At 40.2% G+C, this 17471-nt stretch overlaps 1 protein-coding gene across 3 annotated transcripts in view; it reads left to right on the top strand.

Annotated features, from left to right (window-relative positions):
* cdc42bpb (CDC42 binding protein kinase beta (DMPK-like)) overlaps positions 1-17471 on the top strand; it is a 56729-nt gene that overhangs the window by 4628 nt on the left and 34630 nt on the right. For all 3 annotated transcript variants that reach the window (XM_046836055.1, XM_046836052.1, XM_046836054.1), the window contains exon 2: positions 12003-12094. In XM_046836055.1, the coding sequence (XP_046692011.1) occupies positions 12003-12094 (92 nt within the window). The remainder of the gene's footprint in view (positions 1-12002; positions 12095-17471) is intronic.

The raw sequence follows: 17471 nt of genomic DNA, 5'->3' as shown, positions 1-17471 counted from the left end.
GAACCTGCGATCTTTGTAGTTTCGGTTACGATACTGTGAAAATGTTTAAACCATGACACCCCTTAGTCACTGGACACTTCCATAATTCACCGTTTGGGAGGAACTGCACAGGCTGCGTCACTCATTACACTGGAAATGTCTGCGATGGCGTCCACTACGGCTGTTTTTACAGTGCAGGCCATCATGGAGAGTCAGATACCTAGCTTCTAAACAAGGCTGGAAAAGGCTCTTGCTCAAACCGTTTACTTTTCCATTACAGATCGTATTTGCACAAGGGTTTTTCCCCCCATGCAGCACTGAAAGTTAATGCACCCTTAGTTTTTTATTTATTTATTTATTAATAGATAATGACTGGTTGATGTGATGTTGATTATAATGCACCAGAATGCATCTTTCTAAAATATTCTGGGTATCCTTGTTGTCTGGAGATCAGAATAGATTATATATATCATTTTATTTTTATAAAGCATCAGAAAATGAAGCAATGTTTATTGCTGTCTGACATGTGTTATGATTTTACTTTGGCAAAAGCAAACACACATTGGCTAAAACTTATAATTCATTTGTGAAGAAAATGTCAAGAATCATCAAATATTAAGGCTGTATTGAAAGTCACTGGGACACACACACACACACAAAAGTATCCATGATAAAAAAAAAAAAAAAAAGCATTTGTGCTGAAAACCCGAAAGCATCCAAAAGATCAGTTCATGCCCTCAATGTTATTTCTAGTCCGGAATCTACTGATTTGTACTTGTATGCGTATTCAGCGTATTTATTTTTTATTATTAGTAATGTACGTTTTTATGAGCCGCCTGATTTAACTCCATTAAATGGTCATCTTTAACAGTAAAATGGTCTCTCGAAATGTGCAACATAATAGAGTTTGTCGTGTAATCTGGAGATTGGCCTTGATTCCAAGAGAGCAAAACTGGCTATGGAGGCATGGCATTCTCTGTTTCCTGTCAATCACAGCGACTCTAGCCAATCGTAGGTGGACAGCACTTTCCTTCATGTGTGTTAAATGGTCCAGTGATGCAGGAAGAGCAGCAGATCTAAACGGTGCCTGGCAGGGCTTAACGCTTCATAAAGAATGCTTTTGCTCTGAGTGCCGAGGAGACTTTATAATACATAATAAGGAATTGGACTACATTAAGGAGAGTATTGAGTGGAGAGGGGGTAAACCGTGTTTAAGAAGTAGGTGTTAGCCAGTGTATGTGGTGTGATATGATTAATCGAACATGGTTTCCAGCATTATCCATAGGAGAGCACTTTGAATTCAGGTGGGATGCTGACTTGCAGCCCAGATGGCTTTTGGTGTGTGGCCAGAGTGTTTTGTGAAACTTTTGTGTGAGGAATGTAGTAAAAATAATGTTCTGGTAATCAATGTGAAAAATAAACATCATGGCATATAACTTTACCTTATAATTACAGCTCAGGTTCTAGATTTAGAAACTAGTTTTAAAGAGGATGTATGGGATGTTATGTAACGGCATAATGCATACATAAAATCTAATGAGCTTGCTGTAATGTAAGACTGCATCTTATTCTATTTAGCAAGCAGCACATTTATGCTGACCATTCACCTTGTGATAATGGTAGAACTATCTCACGTGCACATATGCATGATGAAGGAAAAAAAAAAAAAACTAATGTTCACATAATTTTACCCAGCTTGTTAACATTAAACAAAAATGAACGCTAGCTGGCCATGAAGGGAAAAAACCTTGGATAATGGCTGACTGATTCATCCCCTATTAGCATCTATTATCTACATTAGCATACTTTATTTCAATTCATTAGATTAAATGTTTATGCTGGATCTGGAGTAGGGATGCAGCTATCAAGTATATTAGTAATCGAGTATTCTAACGAATATTCCATCCATTAATCGAGTAATCGGATAAGAGGTACCTTCATATTATCGGAATATTCGTTTCTTCATCAAAGATCAACACTAAATATAGAAGAGAAAAATGAGATGGGTCTCTTAAAACGAACAAGTCATTTGTTTCCTTTTTAGAACATTTAACATGTTTATTGCTGAAATTCAATACAAGAATATCTGTGAAAACTTTTTCATTTCATTGTCATATTGCATCGATATGCAAATAAATATAAAATGAAAATTATAAATAAAAATATAAAAATCAATTTTAAATTATAAAAAAAAAAAAAAAGGTAAACTCTCTGTTTGGTGTAAATTTACTCTTGTTTTTATTTGATATGACCCCAAATTTCGCCACTTCGCTGTTTTCTCTCAGTTCCTCCGTTTTTCATTCTGTAGCAGCGGGAAAAATAACTAACTTGACTGGGGAAAGTGCACACCTGTATGTAAACCCTGAGCATACACACAATATGGTGAGAAGGAGAATTGACTGCGCAGATCGCGCGCACACACATTGCGTGGAAAGTGGTGTACGCACGTTTCCAGCCCCGTGTTTTTAGCGGGTGGTGCGTCAATAATAATGGTCCGTGGAGAAACACGGTGCTTCGTGTGTAGTTAAATGGACTAAACAAAGCATGCTTTTTTGTATTCGAGTTACTCGAGTTCCTTGAGGAATCGTTTCAGCCTTCAGCCTTTCAGCTTTCTAGTTAAGAGACTAATGGAGGTAATGAGGAATGAATGCAATCTTGACACTAAGATCTTACAAACTAGCATTAAAAAAAACCACACATGCAACACAAACATTTACATGGAAAGATTCCTAACAAAGCCGATCCCCACCCGATCCCCACACCTGGATATTCTCACATACTGAGAGTATAGTGTTGAATAATGCACTGTACCCAAAACTTTGGTTGATAAGCCTACTGTATGTACAAAACCGAATATTCCATTAAAAAAAAAAAAAAACAACACAGTGATGGTGTGACCTTCTTGCAATACGGATCGAAATTTCTTGTTTGCACGCGATGCTTGGGACTCTAAAAGGTAAATTTGGCCATTAGGTTAATAAAGCATCTGTATTGTCCTTAACAGTGAAGGAAATAGGGAGTCAGGACCAGGCTTGTCAGGAATGCCTTTGCAAACAAATAGCACACGCTCTTCTGCACATGTCCCTGCAAATGTACAGATGAGAACCATGTTGGCAAAGGGGTCGAACCCTTTTTTTTTTTTTCCGTTTTCTTTTTTTTTTTTTTTTTTTTGTTGACGCACTTCACTTTAAAACGTTGCTGTCCCCTAAGCGCCTGAAGTCACCTGACTTGGAGCAACGGCACAACTAAAGAGAATTCCATTCATTCCTGAAAATATCCTCCCCCAATCCAAAGGCATGTGTAGGCGGCCTCCCCTTCCCCCTTCCCACCCCTCCTCTGTTTTTCTGCTTCTAGGCACAAGGCCACAGGCATGACATGGATTAGCTGATCGGGACGCTTATATTTCTCTTAAATCCTGGCTCATGGGCCGAAACTGTCCCACCTACGAATCCACACCTTGGTGCTATGATTTTTGACATTTTTTCATTCCCTTTCTCTCAACACATTTTAAATCACATAGAGATGTTAAACACACTGTATATAATATTCAGCTTTTCAATACATGCGTGTTTTTTTTTTGTTTGTTTGTTTGTTTTTTTGCTAAAATGCCCTTGGATTGAGATTGCAGGAAGGAAATTTTAGCCTGTTCAAGTTCCTACTAGCGCACATATTTCCACCCATCATGTCCATACAGGCTCGATTAGGTGCTGTATCTAATCTTTAAACTTTTAGACCCTTTACTATAAGATGATTGGCTGTTAGCACATTTTTGCACTCCCTATTAGAATTTCCCAATCTCATGGTGTTGACATGATGTTCGAAATATCAGCTCCTCGTTTGTCTGCTTCCCAAGTGAGACGTTTTGTGAGCTCGTTCATAAAAAGACATGGGTGTGGTTCTATTATGCGTCCTCTGCCATAAATCCCTGTCATTTGAAAGAACCATTAGGGATATAAGCATGACTAAGTAATGAAAGTTGCAGAGAGTATGACCTTGACCCAAGCTGTGTTCTCAATCAAGAAATGTCACTGACCCTTTCATGCCTTTGGTGATTGTTCTTATTGTTCCTGTGTGGTGGACTACAGCAGCTGGTTTCCAACGAAGTACCGCAGAAGTAATACCATAGAGTTATCATGGAGGTGGTTTGCCAGACTGTATAATATTTAGTAAATGGTCTGATGCAAGACATGTTTTGATGAGGTGTTCGAATGTTTGTAGTATGTCTAGTTGTGTTGGTAGTCACACTATGTGTACCATTATACTCCAGGAGATATTGGAGTAAGAGCGTAATGAGGTACATGACTAAAAAACGTTCCTTCCATTTTGGTAAACTGAAAAATGGGAACTGACTGCAGGGAAAACGTGACGTTTTACAGAAGAAATGAGAAGCATACGCATTGTAGGAAGGCAATTATATAAATTATCACTGTACCATATCATTAACAATTTGGCAGCTTGCATATGCAAGTATTATTGCTTGTTGTTGCTGAATTTATTAATTAATTGCCACCCATCACTTTGTTGCTTACTAGAATGAACACCGGTTGAGTTTTGGTCATCTCTTTCATCTTTTTTAATAAGTTATGTATTCGAGGCTTTTGAAAACGATTTATATCCATTGCTGTGACGTGTCAAGCCAGAAAGCAAATAAACAGCAAATGGAAACAACGCAGGTCACCGCAGCTTAGGTTTCAGGCGCTTCAGTGTGGACGAGCAACTTTTGAGAAACGGTTGAAAAACTTTATACGGATTAGCGGAGACGCAGCTTTGGAAACCCTATTCCTGAAACCCAAGCTTCACTCTCATGATCAGGCAGGAACAGTCAACATGCGATTAGATCATAAAATATTGTTCAAGTGGTCTAAGTGTTGTAAACAATTGTCTATTATATTTATATGGTAAAGACGGTTGAATATGTGCGCATTAATAGTCCATAACATGTTAATGGACATCACATTGACCTTCTGGCATGCAGTAAATTGTGATTCCAGATTATATATGCATTTATGCACTTATTGCATTATTCATTGATCTCAAGTGACTTCATCACTCTACTCAAGGCATAATCTAGCTTTCCTTTTACCTTGAATATAAAGGAAGGGCAGACAAGTCTCTTGGTACAGTGTCAGGCCTCCATGAGCACCACACATCTCTGGAAATGTACTACAGGATTGTATACCGTTCCTCATCAGATATCCTGTCAGGTTTTTTTTCTATGGTGTTCAAAACATCAGTCCAAAATTTCCTCTTCATGTTTAGTTTTCCTCATTTTTTTTTTCTCACACACCATGATGTGAGGTCTTTATTGAGACCATGTGGAATAGGCCATTGTTCACCGTGAAGAACCAAAAGCTAATCCACCTTCTGACAGTAGGAAGAAACCGGAGAACCTGGGGAACATGCAAAACTCCAAACAGTCTGAAAAAATGAGATCGAATGAGGGACCCTCGAGCAGTGAAGCAGTAATGCTACCCACCACAACATTATATCGCCCTTCAGCTACACGGAAGGACCAAAGAGCAATGACGTCATAGCAAAGCAAACGATGGAGCAAAGGTTATTCATTACTTCAAAGTGTAATAGTGTCTCAGTAGTATGTGACCAGATGTTAGTGGACCTTATGTTTGGGGAAAACCACCATTGTTTGCATGCACATTTGTTTGCTATAAATAGTTAGTATGGTAATATCTTGACTGTATATCTGTTTAACTTTAGATGTTGGTTGAAGTTATATGGGAACAGCTGAGGGTTTTGGGGCTTTCTGTCTGGGTCATGCCTGTTCTATTCAAAACCACGGTCTACCAATAGGGACACTAAAACCAGTTAATTCTAAGGGTTACTCTTTAATGTGTGAATGTGAAGTCCTGCCTACTTTTTCAATAAGAGATGTGCATGGAATTGTTTTTAGTCTTCTGCATGCTTGTTCCTGACCCAGGCTTTCTCCTAGCACTTACAGATGCTTTTACCAATCCCACAAACTCATTCCGACTCTACTCAGACACATTTGAATGACTGGCCATTTTTGCATGAAGTTTGTCCAATCTTGCATGCTCCCATTTTATTCTTGTGTTTTCTGGCAAACTATCCAGACTTTGGGAAGTGTCAGACAATTACTGATGGATAAATAAAAACACTAAATGCATTACACAGAGCTGTGCAAGCATCATATATGCCCTGGCCTTAGTTTGTCCTGCCAATTTTATATCTGACCACCTGCTTCTTTCCACAAGGAAGTACTTGCATTTAAAAGCATGGCATTTTGGCAGACACCCTTCTACATTTTATCTCCATTCACACAACTGAGCAACTGTAGGGGCTTTGCTCAAGGGCCCAAAACAGCCTGTGTGGCTATACAGTAGGCAGCATTTGTAATAGTACAAGCTCCTCGTGTGCCTTTCTTTCTTTTATTGTCAACCTGGGTCCCGGGTTGGCAAGAGGATGTGAATTTACTGCCTTTTTAATGGCGTTTGTGGTGAGAGATTTTCGAGGCTCGAGGGAATGTGTCTCGTGTTCTATGTGACGGGATCAGGTCCTGAAAGACAAGCCTTCCTCTGACCCTCTCACCTTCAGATGATTGACTTATTCCTCAGCTGGTCCATGAGGAAGGTTATCCGGTTTCCCCCAAGGGACTCCCACAGAAAATCACAGATGACCCAGCCTGTCATTTCAGAGGCACAGCTTTTTCTGTCAAAAACCATGCCTAGTCCTTCCTGTCTAGTTCTGCTAAAGCAACCTGGTACCTTGGTGGCAGTAGGGCCAAGGTCAGCAGGGAGCTGCCTGTAAATGGCTGGTTTGGTGGGGGCTGTGTGTGTGTGTGTGTGGTAGCTGGGGCAGGATAATAGATTAACCCTGTGAAGTGCCCTGATGCTTTTACCAGCCAAGCCACCCCCTCCTGTTTCCACTACCAGCCTAAGCACTTATACCAGCCTCCACTCCCTGTCCTTCACTCACCAATATCCCTATTAATGTTTAATAAGCCCCTTGATAGTGCAGGTCTGCTTTATCGAATCATTTATCTGTATTACTTCAGCACTTACTCTCTTATATGCTATAGTCGGGTTTTCAGTTTATGAGGTCATTCTAGGAAATAGCTTGCATAATCGATCTAGCTGCAGTTCCAGCACCGTTTTATCAACAAACAGTGACGTCGACAGGCCTCGGTTCTTATTTTTCCTGAAAGGTGACATCAGCAATGTTTACCTTTAGTTCAAGCCTCACCCACAAGGAGTGTTCTGATTATCTTGTAACTACAAAACATTTACGGTGTGATTCTTAACATGGGCGTGCCAGGCACTGAAGTATGTTACTCAGGTGCGGTGTCTCTCTAAGCTTAACTACCACGCCTCAGGGCTGGGACTCGAGCGCTGCGGGCCACTCCCATAGCATAGGCTCAGTCTAGAGCAGAATTAGCAGATATTCAATGCACGCCATGGGAGAGTCCATAAGATGTGTATTATGATGAACAAGAATGAAAAATTAATGTTTATGGTAAAGTTATTTGGGTGACCTTTAGTCATATTATTCTTATGTTTGTCCAAAGGTTAAGCTTCCATTCACTCATGTACTGAGAGTAACCCAGGTTTGGTTTGTAGCTGTGGTTGCTTAGGCAGACTGTGTCTTTCCACTGTCAAGGAGAAAAATACGGAATACCCAGTTTTCATGCTACGACAATAGTGTCAAACATATCATGAACATTTTTTTACTGGTAATTTTTAAATACATTTTTGCAAATTTGCTCAACAAACACACTTTCAACATGTTCTGTGACTGGCACATATATTCCTCTTGTTTGTGTGTGTGTGTGTGTGTGTGTGTGTGTGTGTGTGTGTGTGTGTGTGTGTGTGTGTGTGTGTGTGTAATTTTTTTATTGAACAGTATAACTATATAATTCAGAGAATCAGAGCTGTAAATTTTCAGCTCTCTGCACATTTAATGTTAAATGTTATGGCACACTCTTTCAAACAAACAAACAAACAAAAAACCTGTGAATTTCATCACAAAATATAAGACGTGGTCCTGTGGAGAACTTCTGGAGCTTTAGAGATTGAGTTTGAGTTGGAGATTGATCCCAATTGAGTTTTGTGTTCCTTCTACTAGTTTCTTTTAACCTAAAGCCACAAAAATAATAATAATAGTACAATGTTTCTTAAAATTCAGCTATAAAGTGATATTATTCAGGGCTGAGAATGTTGTTCTAGAGGACAGTGTTCCTCCGAAAAAAATTTAAGCAATTTTTTATACACAAACAGATTAATGATGATAAATCGGCTGTTGTATTGTTGGCAGACATTTGCAGGTCTGCTGTGTAATGTATAATTCTGCTTTGGTCCTCTTAGCCTTTTCAAGACCTGTGCTGCATTATTCCAAAGATTTTACAAGCTGCTAATGTGGTAGAATATTTTTTGGTATTGAAAATATCATTATTGAGCAACCGTCTGGTTATATGGCGCTCCAGTTGGTACGCCGGTTGCGTAATATATGCTGATCTCTGACTTTTGCATACTATGAAGTCAAAATTATAAGTCCATACACCAGCTGCAGTTGTGTGCATTATGTGTCACACGAACTTGACCAGTAGGATGTAAAACAGTTTGGGAAAAAGTTAATCAAGATCACGATGCCCTCTGAAGGTTGGAAGCACAAATGTTGGCACAAGTGTTTCATTAATAAGGTCTTCAAACTCCCAAAATTGGCCAAGTGAACTCTGAGGACGTTTTTGCTGTTTTTTGGTCATTATGAGTTCATTGATTTTTATTTTATATATTTTATACAGCCGGTACAAACATCAACACAAAAACCTTCCAGCCATTAAATATAATTTAAGCTCTACTCATGGCCAGTGCCTTGTTTATCCGACATTTTGAACCATTAGTGAAGGAAAAACAGTGTGGACTCTTGTTAGTCCATGTTTGTGGACTGTTTCCTCCTCCCACTGGCCTGCGGTGCACAAAGAAGGCCTTCTCATTCCCTGACTTGTTAATCTTCTCCTGGTTATATGTGTTTTGGGATGAGGTGGGTTCTCCCTCCCGTGGTTTTCTCTCACTCTCTCCTTTTCTCTTTTTCACTCCCTCTTTTTCTTTGTCTCTCTCTCTCTCTCTCTCTGCTGTAATGACCGTCTCTCTGCTGTAATGACCGTCTCTATGCGCAGGCAAATGTCAACTCCGCACAGAAACGTTTATTTCACAGAGGCGTGTAGTTGGATCTCTTCCATACTTTCAGTGCTACATTCATTCAGAGCTCGGCTCGTTTGGCTCAGGCCGGTGTCCAGTCACTGCGGTGGGCCGAGGCAGCATGGTTAACATTTTCAAGTGAGCTCTTGTTTCGTAGCACGACTGGCTAAGTAAATATTTTGACTGCTTTTCCTTTGACATTCAACCTTCATTAAGAAAATACCAAGAGACTGCGAATAACTTTTGGACGAGTGTAATACGTCTCGATCTTAATCAAAAGCAAGGCTCGCAGTGTATCTATGATGGTGTGAATTGAAGATGATTCATGACTGAAGGGACACTAGACTTGCATGTGAAATTTTTTTCTGCACTATATATGGGCATTAATGGAATGACAGTGTGAGGTTCTATGTTTATGTATTTATTTTTCAATTAATTTTAATTTATTTTTTTATCCCTGCATCATGGGTTTAGATGTTCTTGTGTAATTTCATATTCTTTTCAAGCTGTGTTGTATAAAACAAGATGGTATAACATTATTATAAGTGCCTCCTCTGTCTTGGATTTTCTGATGAAGTTGCCTCAAGACCTCTTCGGGTTCCCTTTACGATTTGAACATGACGAAGAAGAACAACAAACCATACCTGAGCTCGTAAATGTACACAGTCATGGATATATGGGATGAAGCAGCTGTAGCTTTTTAGTCCAGCATTGGCTTTTGTTTTGTTTTTTTCCTCTGGTTTGCTTTCGCATGAATGGTTAAGCCATTTTGGCTTTGGTGTGAATGGGGTTGTTCTGGAGCAGCTGCAGTCATCTCTACATTCCATGAGACTCAACTTCTGTAAAATTTGTGTTCATATTTTCTGTCGGTTATCAGTTTCACACGCGTTCTCCACCACCTCCGTTTCTTTGTCATTTGTAACTCATCGTGATCTCATGGATATTCATTTGTTGGACATCATGAGTTATGATTCCAATTATAATACCTGACCTCGCACCATCATCTTGTAAATTCTTATTGTGTTGGTGCGTATTTTCATGTTGTAAGACATTGTAAGAAAATGGTTGATAAATGAATCATGTTTTCTAAAGTTGAACAGGAATGTGGTGTGTTGTAGTAGCAGTGATGCTGTGAATCTGTAAGGGTCTGTACAGCTTTATAGATTACCGACTTTAAAACTCGGTGCCGAGTGCCCGGCTGCGCCGCTGGAGCTCCACGTGAAAAGCAGATGATGCTCTTTTCACACTGCACTAAAAGCCCATCCTCCCCCCCTTACAAAGGGTCAAGGCTGTGGGGCAAAGCCAGCCAATGTTTAAAGCCAGTGGCTTTAGGAGTGATAAACGTCTTTTGTACACGAGACGCCGCACATGTCCTCATATGGCGAGCGCTTCAGGCCAGCTTAGTCTCGGCTTGGACGTCTGCCAGGCCCCTGCTGTGCCTTGTAAAAGATGGGAGGAGTGCTCGTGGAGGTGGAACGCTCTCTTACTTTGTTCTTCAGACAGTATCGTTTTTAAATAATGCTCTCATCAGTTCTTTTAGCTTTTTATGAAATCGCAGTATCTAATCATGTATCTTAATATGCTGATCTTATTCTCGAGGTTAAGGAAGAGTTTACAATAAAAATGAAAAGAATTACATATTGACTTATTGGGTAAGTAGTTAAATAAATAAAATATAGGTTAAACTCTTCTGTGAGTTGGACACTGTAAGCCATTCGGTTTATGTATTTTGTTTATAAACAAAAGTATTAGGACACCTGAGATTTCCAGCCAAATGCTCCTCTTTCCAAATTGTAACCACAAAGATGGAGACACAGTTGGATAGGATTTTCCCCCTTTACTTGAATTAGGAGACCCAAACCTGTTCCACCATGATGATGCCCCTGTGAACATTGCTGGGAGGTGGTAGCTCAGTGGTTAAGGCACTGGCACTTTGGATCAGAAGGTCACAAATTTTAAACCCAGCTCACCATGTTGGGCCCTTGAACAAGGCCCTTCACCCTCAACTGCTTAGTTGTAAGTTGCTCTCAACTCTTAAATGATATAAATGTAAACAAAGCCAGCTCCATGGAGATATGGTTTAAATGGGTTGAGTGGCCTGCTGTAGAGCTCTGAACTCAACCCTACTGAACACCTTTGGGATGAACTGGAACACTGACTGCACTCCAGGCCTCCAATCCCTACATCAGTACCTGTGACTAAATGAGCACAAATCTCCACAAACACACTCCAAAAACGAGCAGAATATTTTTAGACCATTGTGGAGGTTATTATAACTGCAAATTTGCACTACATGTAGAATTAAATGTTCGAAAAGCTTATACAAATTGTATGTTCAGGTGTACCGTAGCAATGAGAAACATCAAGCTCAGACAGCAAAGATGTGTTTTGCTATAGGACAACCTACACACTGATGTGCACAATCATTTGGTTTTTAAATTTTGGTAAAAAGAAAATTCTGCTAAAAAAAAAAAAAAAAGACACATAAGAACCACTTATAAAGCCGAGGAACCAACAGTAACAGCAGCAGGCAATTACATAATAATCTTGCATGCTAATTGGTTTATTATTTACCCTTTGGGTGGGGTAGTCCCTGCATACATCTCTCACAGGTGAAGTAAATGTGGTTTGACATTGAACAACAACAACAGTTATTTTACTCACACAGTAGGGAATGATACACCACAGCACTCTTTCTCATTCACAGCAATGGGAATTCCCTTCTATCCCAAGCATGAAGAACGATATTGTGGTTATGTACGGCGTTTTTGCTGTTTAAAAAAAAAAAACGATTGCTGTGATTGGATTCCAAGTTAACGAAGATCCTGTCTTTCTTTCTCTGTCTCTTTGCAGTCAAGCCGTTCACCACCACTGTAAAAGATATGCGTCTCCACAGGGACGACTTCGAGATGCTCAAGGTGATCGGCAGGGGCGCCTTCGGAGAGGTAAGCTGATCTGATTCTTCCTCGTGTGAGGGGGGAAAAACTTATTATTGAAACAGCAAGCGATTTTACAGTCCCGCAAAAAAAGCTCTTATCTACATCCCCAGGCTTGTTCCTTCCTCTCCTTCTTTTACTCCTTTGCCTCATTTCTCTTCCTCTTTCGTCCCGTCGGTTCCCCAGGGCTCTGGCCCTGGCTTTCCCCGTGCTGTTTTTGGGACAGGACAGATCTGGGTGTTTGAGATGGATCGTTCGAACTGTGGAATGTGCCGCTCCAGTACCTTTACTACATGCTCCCGGGTTGCGGCAGCGTTTACACAAAGCACGCACTTTCTTCTGCTCACCGTTTCTCGCTTGATTGATGGATAAAAGGGTGGCTCGGGTTTCTCACTCCCACTCTGCCTTTCTGCATATCACGTTTTAGCCTTTTCGGCGAGCCTTATTGAAAATAACAGCCGAACACTTCGCCAGTACATCTTCAGATTAAAACTCTGCTCCACCATTTCACACTTTTTCTTTTTTTTTTTCCAGTCTAAATCCTCTTGCCAAAAAGCTCAGCATTTACACAGTGGCCTTTTCTTTTTTTTTTTTTTGGAAGAGGTGAAACACATAAAAGCAAAACATTTTTGCCTACAAAAATTCTTTCACTGTTATTTACATTTATTTCAAATGTAAGACAAAGAAAGCAGGCATGAAATCAGTGTTCCGATCATTCCCAGTGAGCTTCTGTGCATTTGAGCTTTAACAGTATCGAGAATGATTTTCCTTCTCAAATGAACTGTTGGAAATGATGGTTGTAATGAGTTAACCATATTCGCTCTGCATCGAGCTTACATTATTTACTCTCACACACTTCAGCCTGTTTGTTACTCCTATGACGTGCAGCCAGTGCAAAGCTATGTCTGGAATCAGCCGGTTGTTGATGGATTACGTGTTGGACCGAGCCCCGCTAGTCCACACTGTATGATGCAGCAGAAAGGAGTTGGACTTCATCGACCAATGGAATTATCAATGTTTAGAGTGAAAGGCACTTTCAGATGTTTTTTTTTCCTCATAAAATCTCCTTATCCATATATACCATATACAGTATACACCTCCGATGCTACTGAATGCTGAACAGGAAGACTGTGGAACGTCTTGATTTCATATTCCTTCAGCCCAGATCTTTCCCGCTTCACAGCGCAAGGGTCTGTAGTGGCGCAGGAAGCAGGGCAGGATAGCACCGCTTTCAGGAAGGGCTCAGGAAGTAAATACCGTCTCAAAGGAGAGCCTGTTACAAAAATAGTGTTTCCCCTCACAGATAATACATTGTGAAGCACACACTCTCTCCAAGCAGTGTTTAGCAGTCTCTCTGTCATGCATGTGGTCTTTTCTGGGTTTAGGATGCGGCTTATTATGGTTTAAAGATGGTTGATTATGGTTGTTGTTGTTTTTAGGGATATTTCTGTGCGCATGAAAGCGTTCTCGAGACTTGAAATGAACAACTTTGTTATTCAGGTGACCGGTTTAATCACTTCTACCTGGAAAAGCAGTTCCTTTTTTTGAAATCCTGATTAATTACTGCTCTTGAATGAATTTCGGACCTGCTGGAGGAATCTGAATTCAGTTTCAGTTATCGGAATTTATCGCATTGTAAAACCACAATGGCTTAAAATAAACAGTTCGGACAAGGCCAGCGTGTGAAACAGGTTTCGGTTTACTTGCAAAAATTCTTAAAACGGGAACTGTTTTATTCATTTACAGACCACATCATTTTTTTTTTGGTACTCTCACTGTGTCATATTGTTTACCCTACTGAATGTGTGTGTGTGTGTGAATGAGAGGCTTCGCTCACTTCCACTCCCAGCCACTCGTTTCCTCTCGCTCGAACACTACAGGATGCATTTCCAGATAAGTCTCCGCATTTCCTGTGCATGACTGATGTATCCCTCTTCTGAACGAGTCTCGAGCAGGGAGATTCAGGACGGCTGAATATTCTTTATTGTACACCAGATTCTTCTCAGCACTCGGCGCCCCGTGCACTTTACTAGCTGCCAAACCGTCCACTCCCTCTGCCGAAAAATGTTCTGAATAAGTCTTTACAGGAGGAGGAGAGGAAAAGGGAAAGAAAGCAGAGTATGAAGTGCATGTGAGAAGTGGTAGTTTGCTAAAAGCTTTAGTGTTTGTTTGTGAATGTACAGAAACTGCATGCTGACTAGGGATGAAACCGATTTCAGGAACGACTGCAGGAAATAGAGCAACAAGTAACACTGATTTGCTGACAGTATGTCACAAAAGTGAGTACACCCCCCCCTACATCTCAGCAACCAGTTTAGTATTTTCTCCAGGGACAATACTATAGAAATTAAACTTGGATATATTTTAGAGTAGACACTGTGCATGTATAGCAGTACAGATTTACTGTCCTCCATTTATTTTCTGAGGACAATGCTATACAAGCTGCACACTGACTACTCTAAAATATATCCAAGTTTCTTTTCCATAGTATTGTCACTTGAGATAAATATCAATAATAAAATGGTTGCTGAAATGTGAGGGGTGTACTCACTATTGTGAGATATTATTTATTCGATTTTATGCCTCTTGGTTAATGTAGACTTTACTAATCCCAAAGTAAAGCATTATAATTAGTACAGTAAGAAAAATATATAGTATAATAATACAACACTAAACAACAAATCTAGACATACAGTTGGATGGATTCCTCGAATCACTTGTGTGTGTGTGTGTGTGTGTGTGTGTGTGTGTGTGTGTGTGTGTGTGTGTGTGTGGTCCAGCATTTTTTCAGTCCCCCCTCACAACTTTAGTTTCGACCCTCAATCAGCTTTTATTGTTCTTCCAGAATGGAAGAAGTAAGTGTGGTTTCTTTTCTTTTTTTTTTTTTGAGACATTTTAAAGAAAAATAGCACTTGGAAGGAAGAAGAAAAGAATGGAGAGATTGTGCCTCTGGTGAGGTGCATGGCCAGTACAATTAGCTAGTTTTGCTATTCTCCCAAACCCTAGCACGCTAACAATATGAGAGACAAATCTCAAGTGACTTCCCAGTGGTTTTGTTTTGGTTTATAATATTAAATAATCACAAATTAATCTAGCAGTGAGAAAATTGAAGAACACCGATTTACACTATTATTTCTTATTCTTATATATTTCTTATGTTATATGTGCTGCTTGCCTTGTAAACCACTGGACATGTACCACATGCTGCCCAGAAAATAGCAAGCAGCTGCACAGAAAAATAATGCATGTTAGGTGGAAATGACATTAAAAATGTTTATGCGGTAATATTTAAATATGCTGCATGAGGTTCCCTGATGGTCTAGTGGTTAGGATGCGGCGCTCTCACCGCTGCGTGCCGGGATCGATCCCCGGTCAGGAAACAACCCCAGCCACTCTTAGTGTCGGTCCCAAGCCCGGATAAATGGGGAGGGTTGCGTTAGGGAGGGCATCCAGCGTAAAAACATGCCAAATCAAACATGCGGAGGATCCGCTGTGGCGACCCCTAACGGGAGAAGCCGAAAGAAAGTTTATATTTAAATATGCTGCATGATTATAGTGTAATGTAAATGAATTCATGGTGCATTTCATGTGATCTTATTTATTTGTTTGCTTTTAGCTAAATTGGTGCACTCTACGGACAAAAGTATTTGGACACGTTATATGTGATCCTTCCCCCTACTTATTACCACAAACAGGGAGACACACAATTGTGTAGGATGTTGATAGCAATGTAGTAGCATTGCATTTTTACTTCACTTGAACTAGGAGACCCAAACCTGTTCCAGCATGACAAAGTCTGCTCTATGATGATATGTTTTACATGGGTTGTAGTGGAAGATCAACTCCACAACCACATTGTAAAGTGAAGAATGGAGGTTAATATAATAGTAAATGGGGAATAAATGTGGAATGTGATGTTCAAAAAGCACCTACAAATTTCTTGGTGAGGGGTCCACAAACTTTTGTTTATTTAGTGTATTTTTTTATCAGGTTTTGAAGTAGGACTAAACCAAAAAAAGGAGTCGATTGTAATCCACTGACTGTACGTCTGGTCCTCTTTGAGAAATCTCTGAAATCAGTAAAAGAAATCTGATGGTTGCAGCACATAGTTTTATTATAATATTCATTGAGAAGTTTGCATTCACTTCGCCTGTAAAATCCTGTTTTTTAGCACACTGCAAAGGGAAAAACTCTGGGATTTTTCTTTGATGTGCATACTCAGCTGCCAGACTAAACTGAGGAGTGATGCATCTCGCCAGCCTTTATTTCTTTTGCAATGTTTATCTAGTATCAGGTTTGTACAGTGAATCACTTGTGTCCTAGATAATAAGGTCAAAGTACGTTCGAGACCCAGCCCCATACATGGTGTCAGTACACACTGAGTGATTGTTGTGACTCTGATACTGATCCGGAGCTTCCCAGCCATTTTTATTCCACTGCTGGATTTAGCTTTTCTCGCTAATTGGTTCTGCAAAATGCTGAATGTTACGATTGCTTTTGAAGTGAAAAAATGCCAGAGCACACAGAAGCTGCAGCGTTCGATCCTTCGCGCTGACTGTGCATGAAGCCTCTGCCTTGTGCAAAAGTACGGCAAGTGACTTGTCCAATCATGCAGCTGCGCAACTCGACTGTGGCCACACGCTCCTTCCTTTTACACAGCGCCCCGCCTTTCCAATCAGGTCAGGCTAACTGGCTGTGTCTAAAAAAGGAGAGATAAAAAGAGGACAAGAGACACTTGGGGAGGAAGAATCGAAATGGCTCCTGAGCACATTGGGTTTGGTTTGTTTTTGTAATGAGGCCAGTTATCTGGTGTGGGTTTGGAGGATGTCTGATGCAGAGTAAGTGCTTGATTGACACTTCCCTTGCCCCCACCCCAAAAAAGTGTACCTTTTGCATACTTTACATGTGACGTCTACTTTACTGTGTTTCAACCTGTTTGGTCTGTCGTTCTTTGGGTTATCAGTGTATCCCTGGGTGTTTTTTTTTTTTTTTTTTTTTTTTCTTCTTTCCCAGTTCAGGTCACCGTTTTTAATCTGCCCTGGTGTGTACATCTGTGTGAGGTGTTTCTTTAAAGCGAAGGGAATGGACTATACCTCTTTAACTATACCTTTATACCCTGTATAACTCTACAAACACTACAGGATCTCCTGTCTCTAGGAAGTACCCAATTTTACCATTTGCAGTTCCTCAAGCATGTATAAGACCTAGACCTATAATATGAGCGACTGTCTGACCTTAAGAATATTCCCTTACCACTCTTCTAGACAATCAAGAACATTCATGATGCTTTGCACTTTTTCTTAATGTGTAAAGGTACACTATATAGACAAAGATATTGAGACACCAGACCTTACCAGCGACAGGTGGTTCTCCAAACTGTAACCAC

Source organism: Silurus meridionalis, chromosome 23, assembly GCF_014805685.1.
Source record: "Silurus meridionalis isolate SWU-2019-XX chromosome 23, ASM1480568v1, whole genome shotgun sequence".
Classification (NCBI taxonomy): Eukaryota; Metazoa; Chordata; class Actinopteri; order Siluriformes; family Siluridae; genus Silurus; species Silurus meridionalis.
This window is presented reverse-complemented; position numbering and strand designations above follow the sequence as displayed.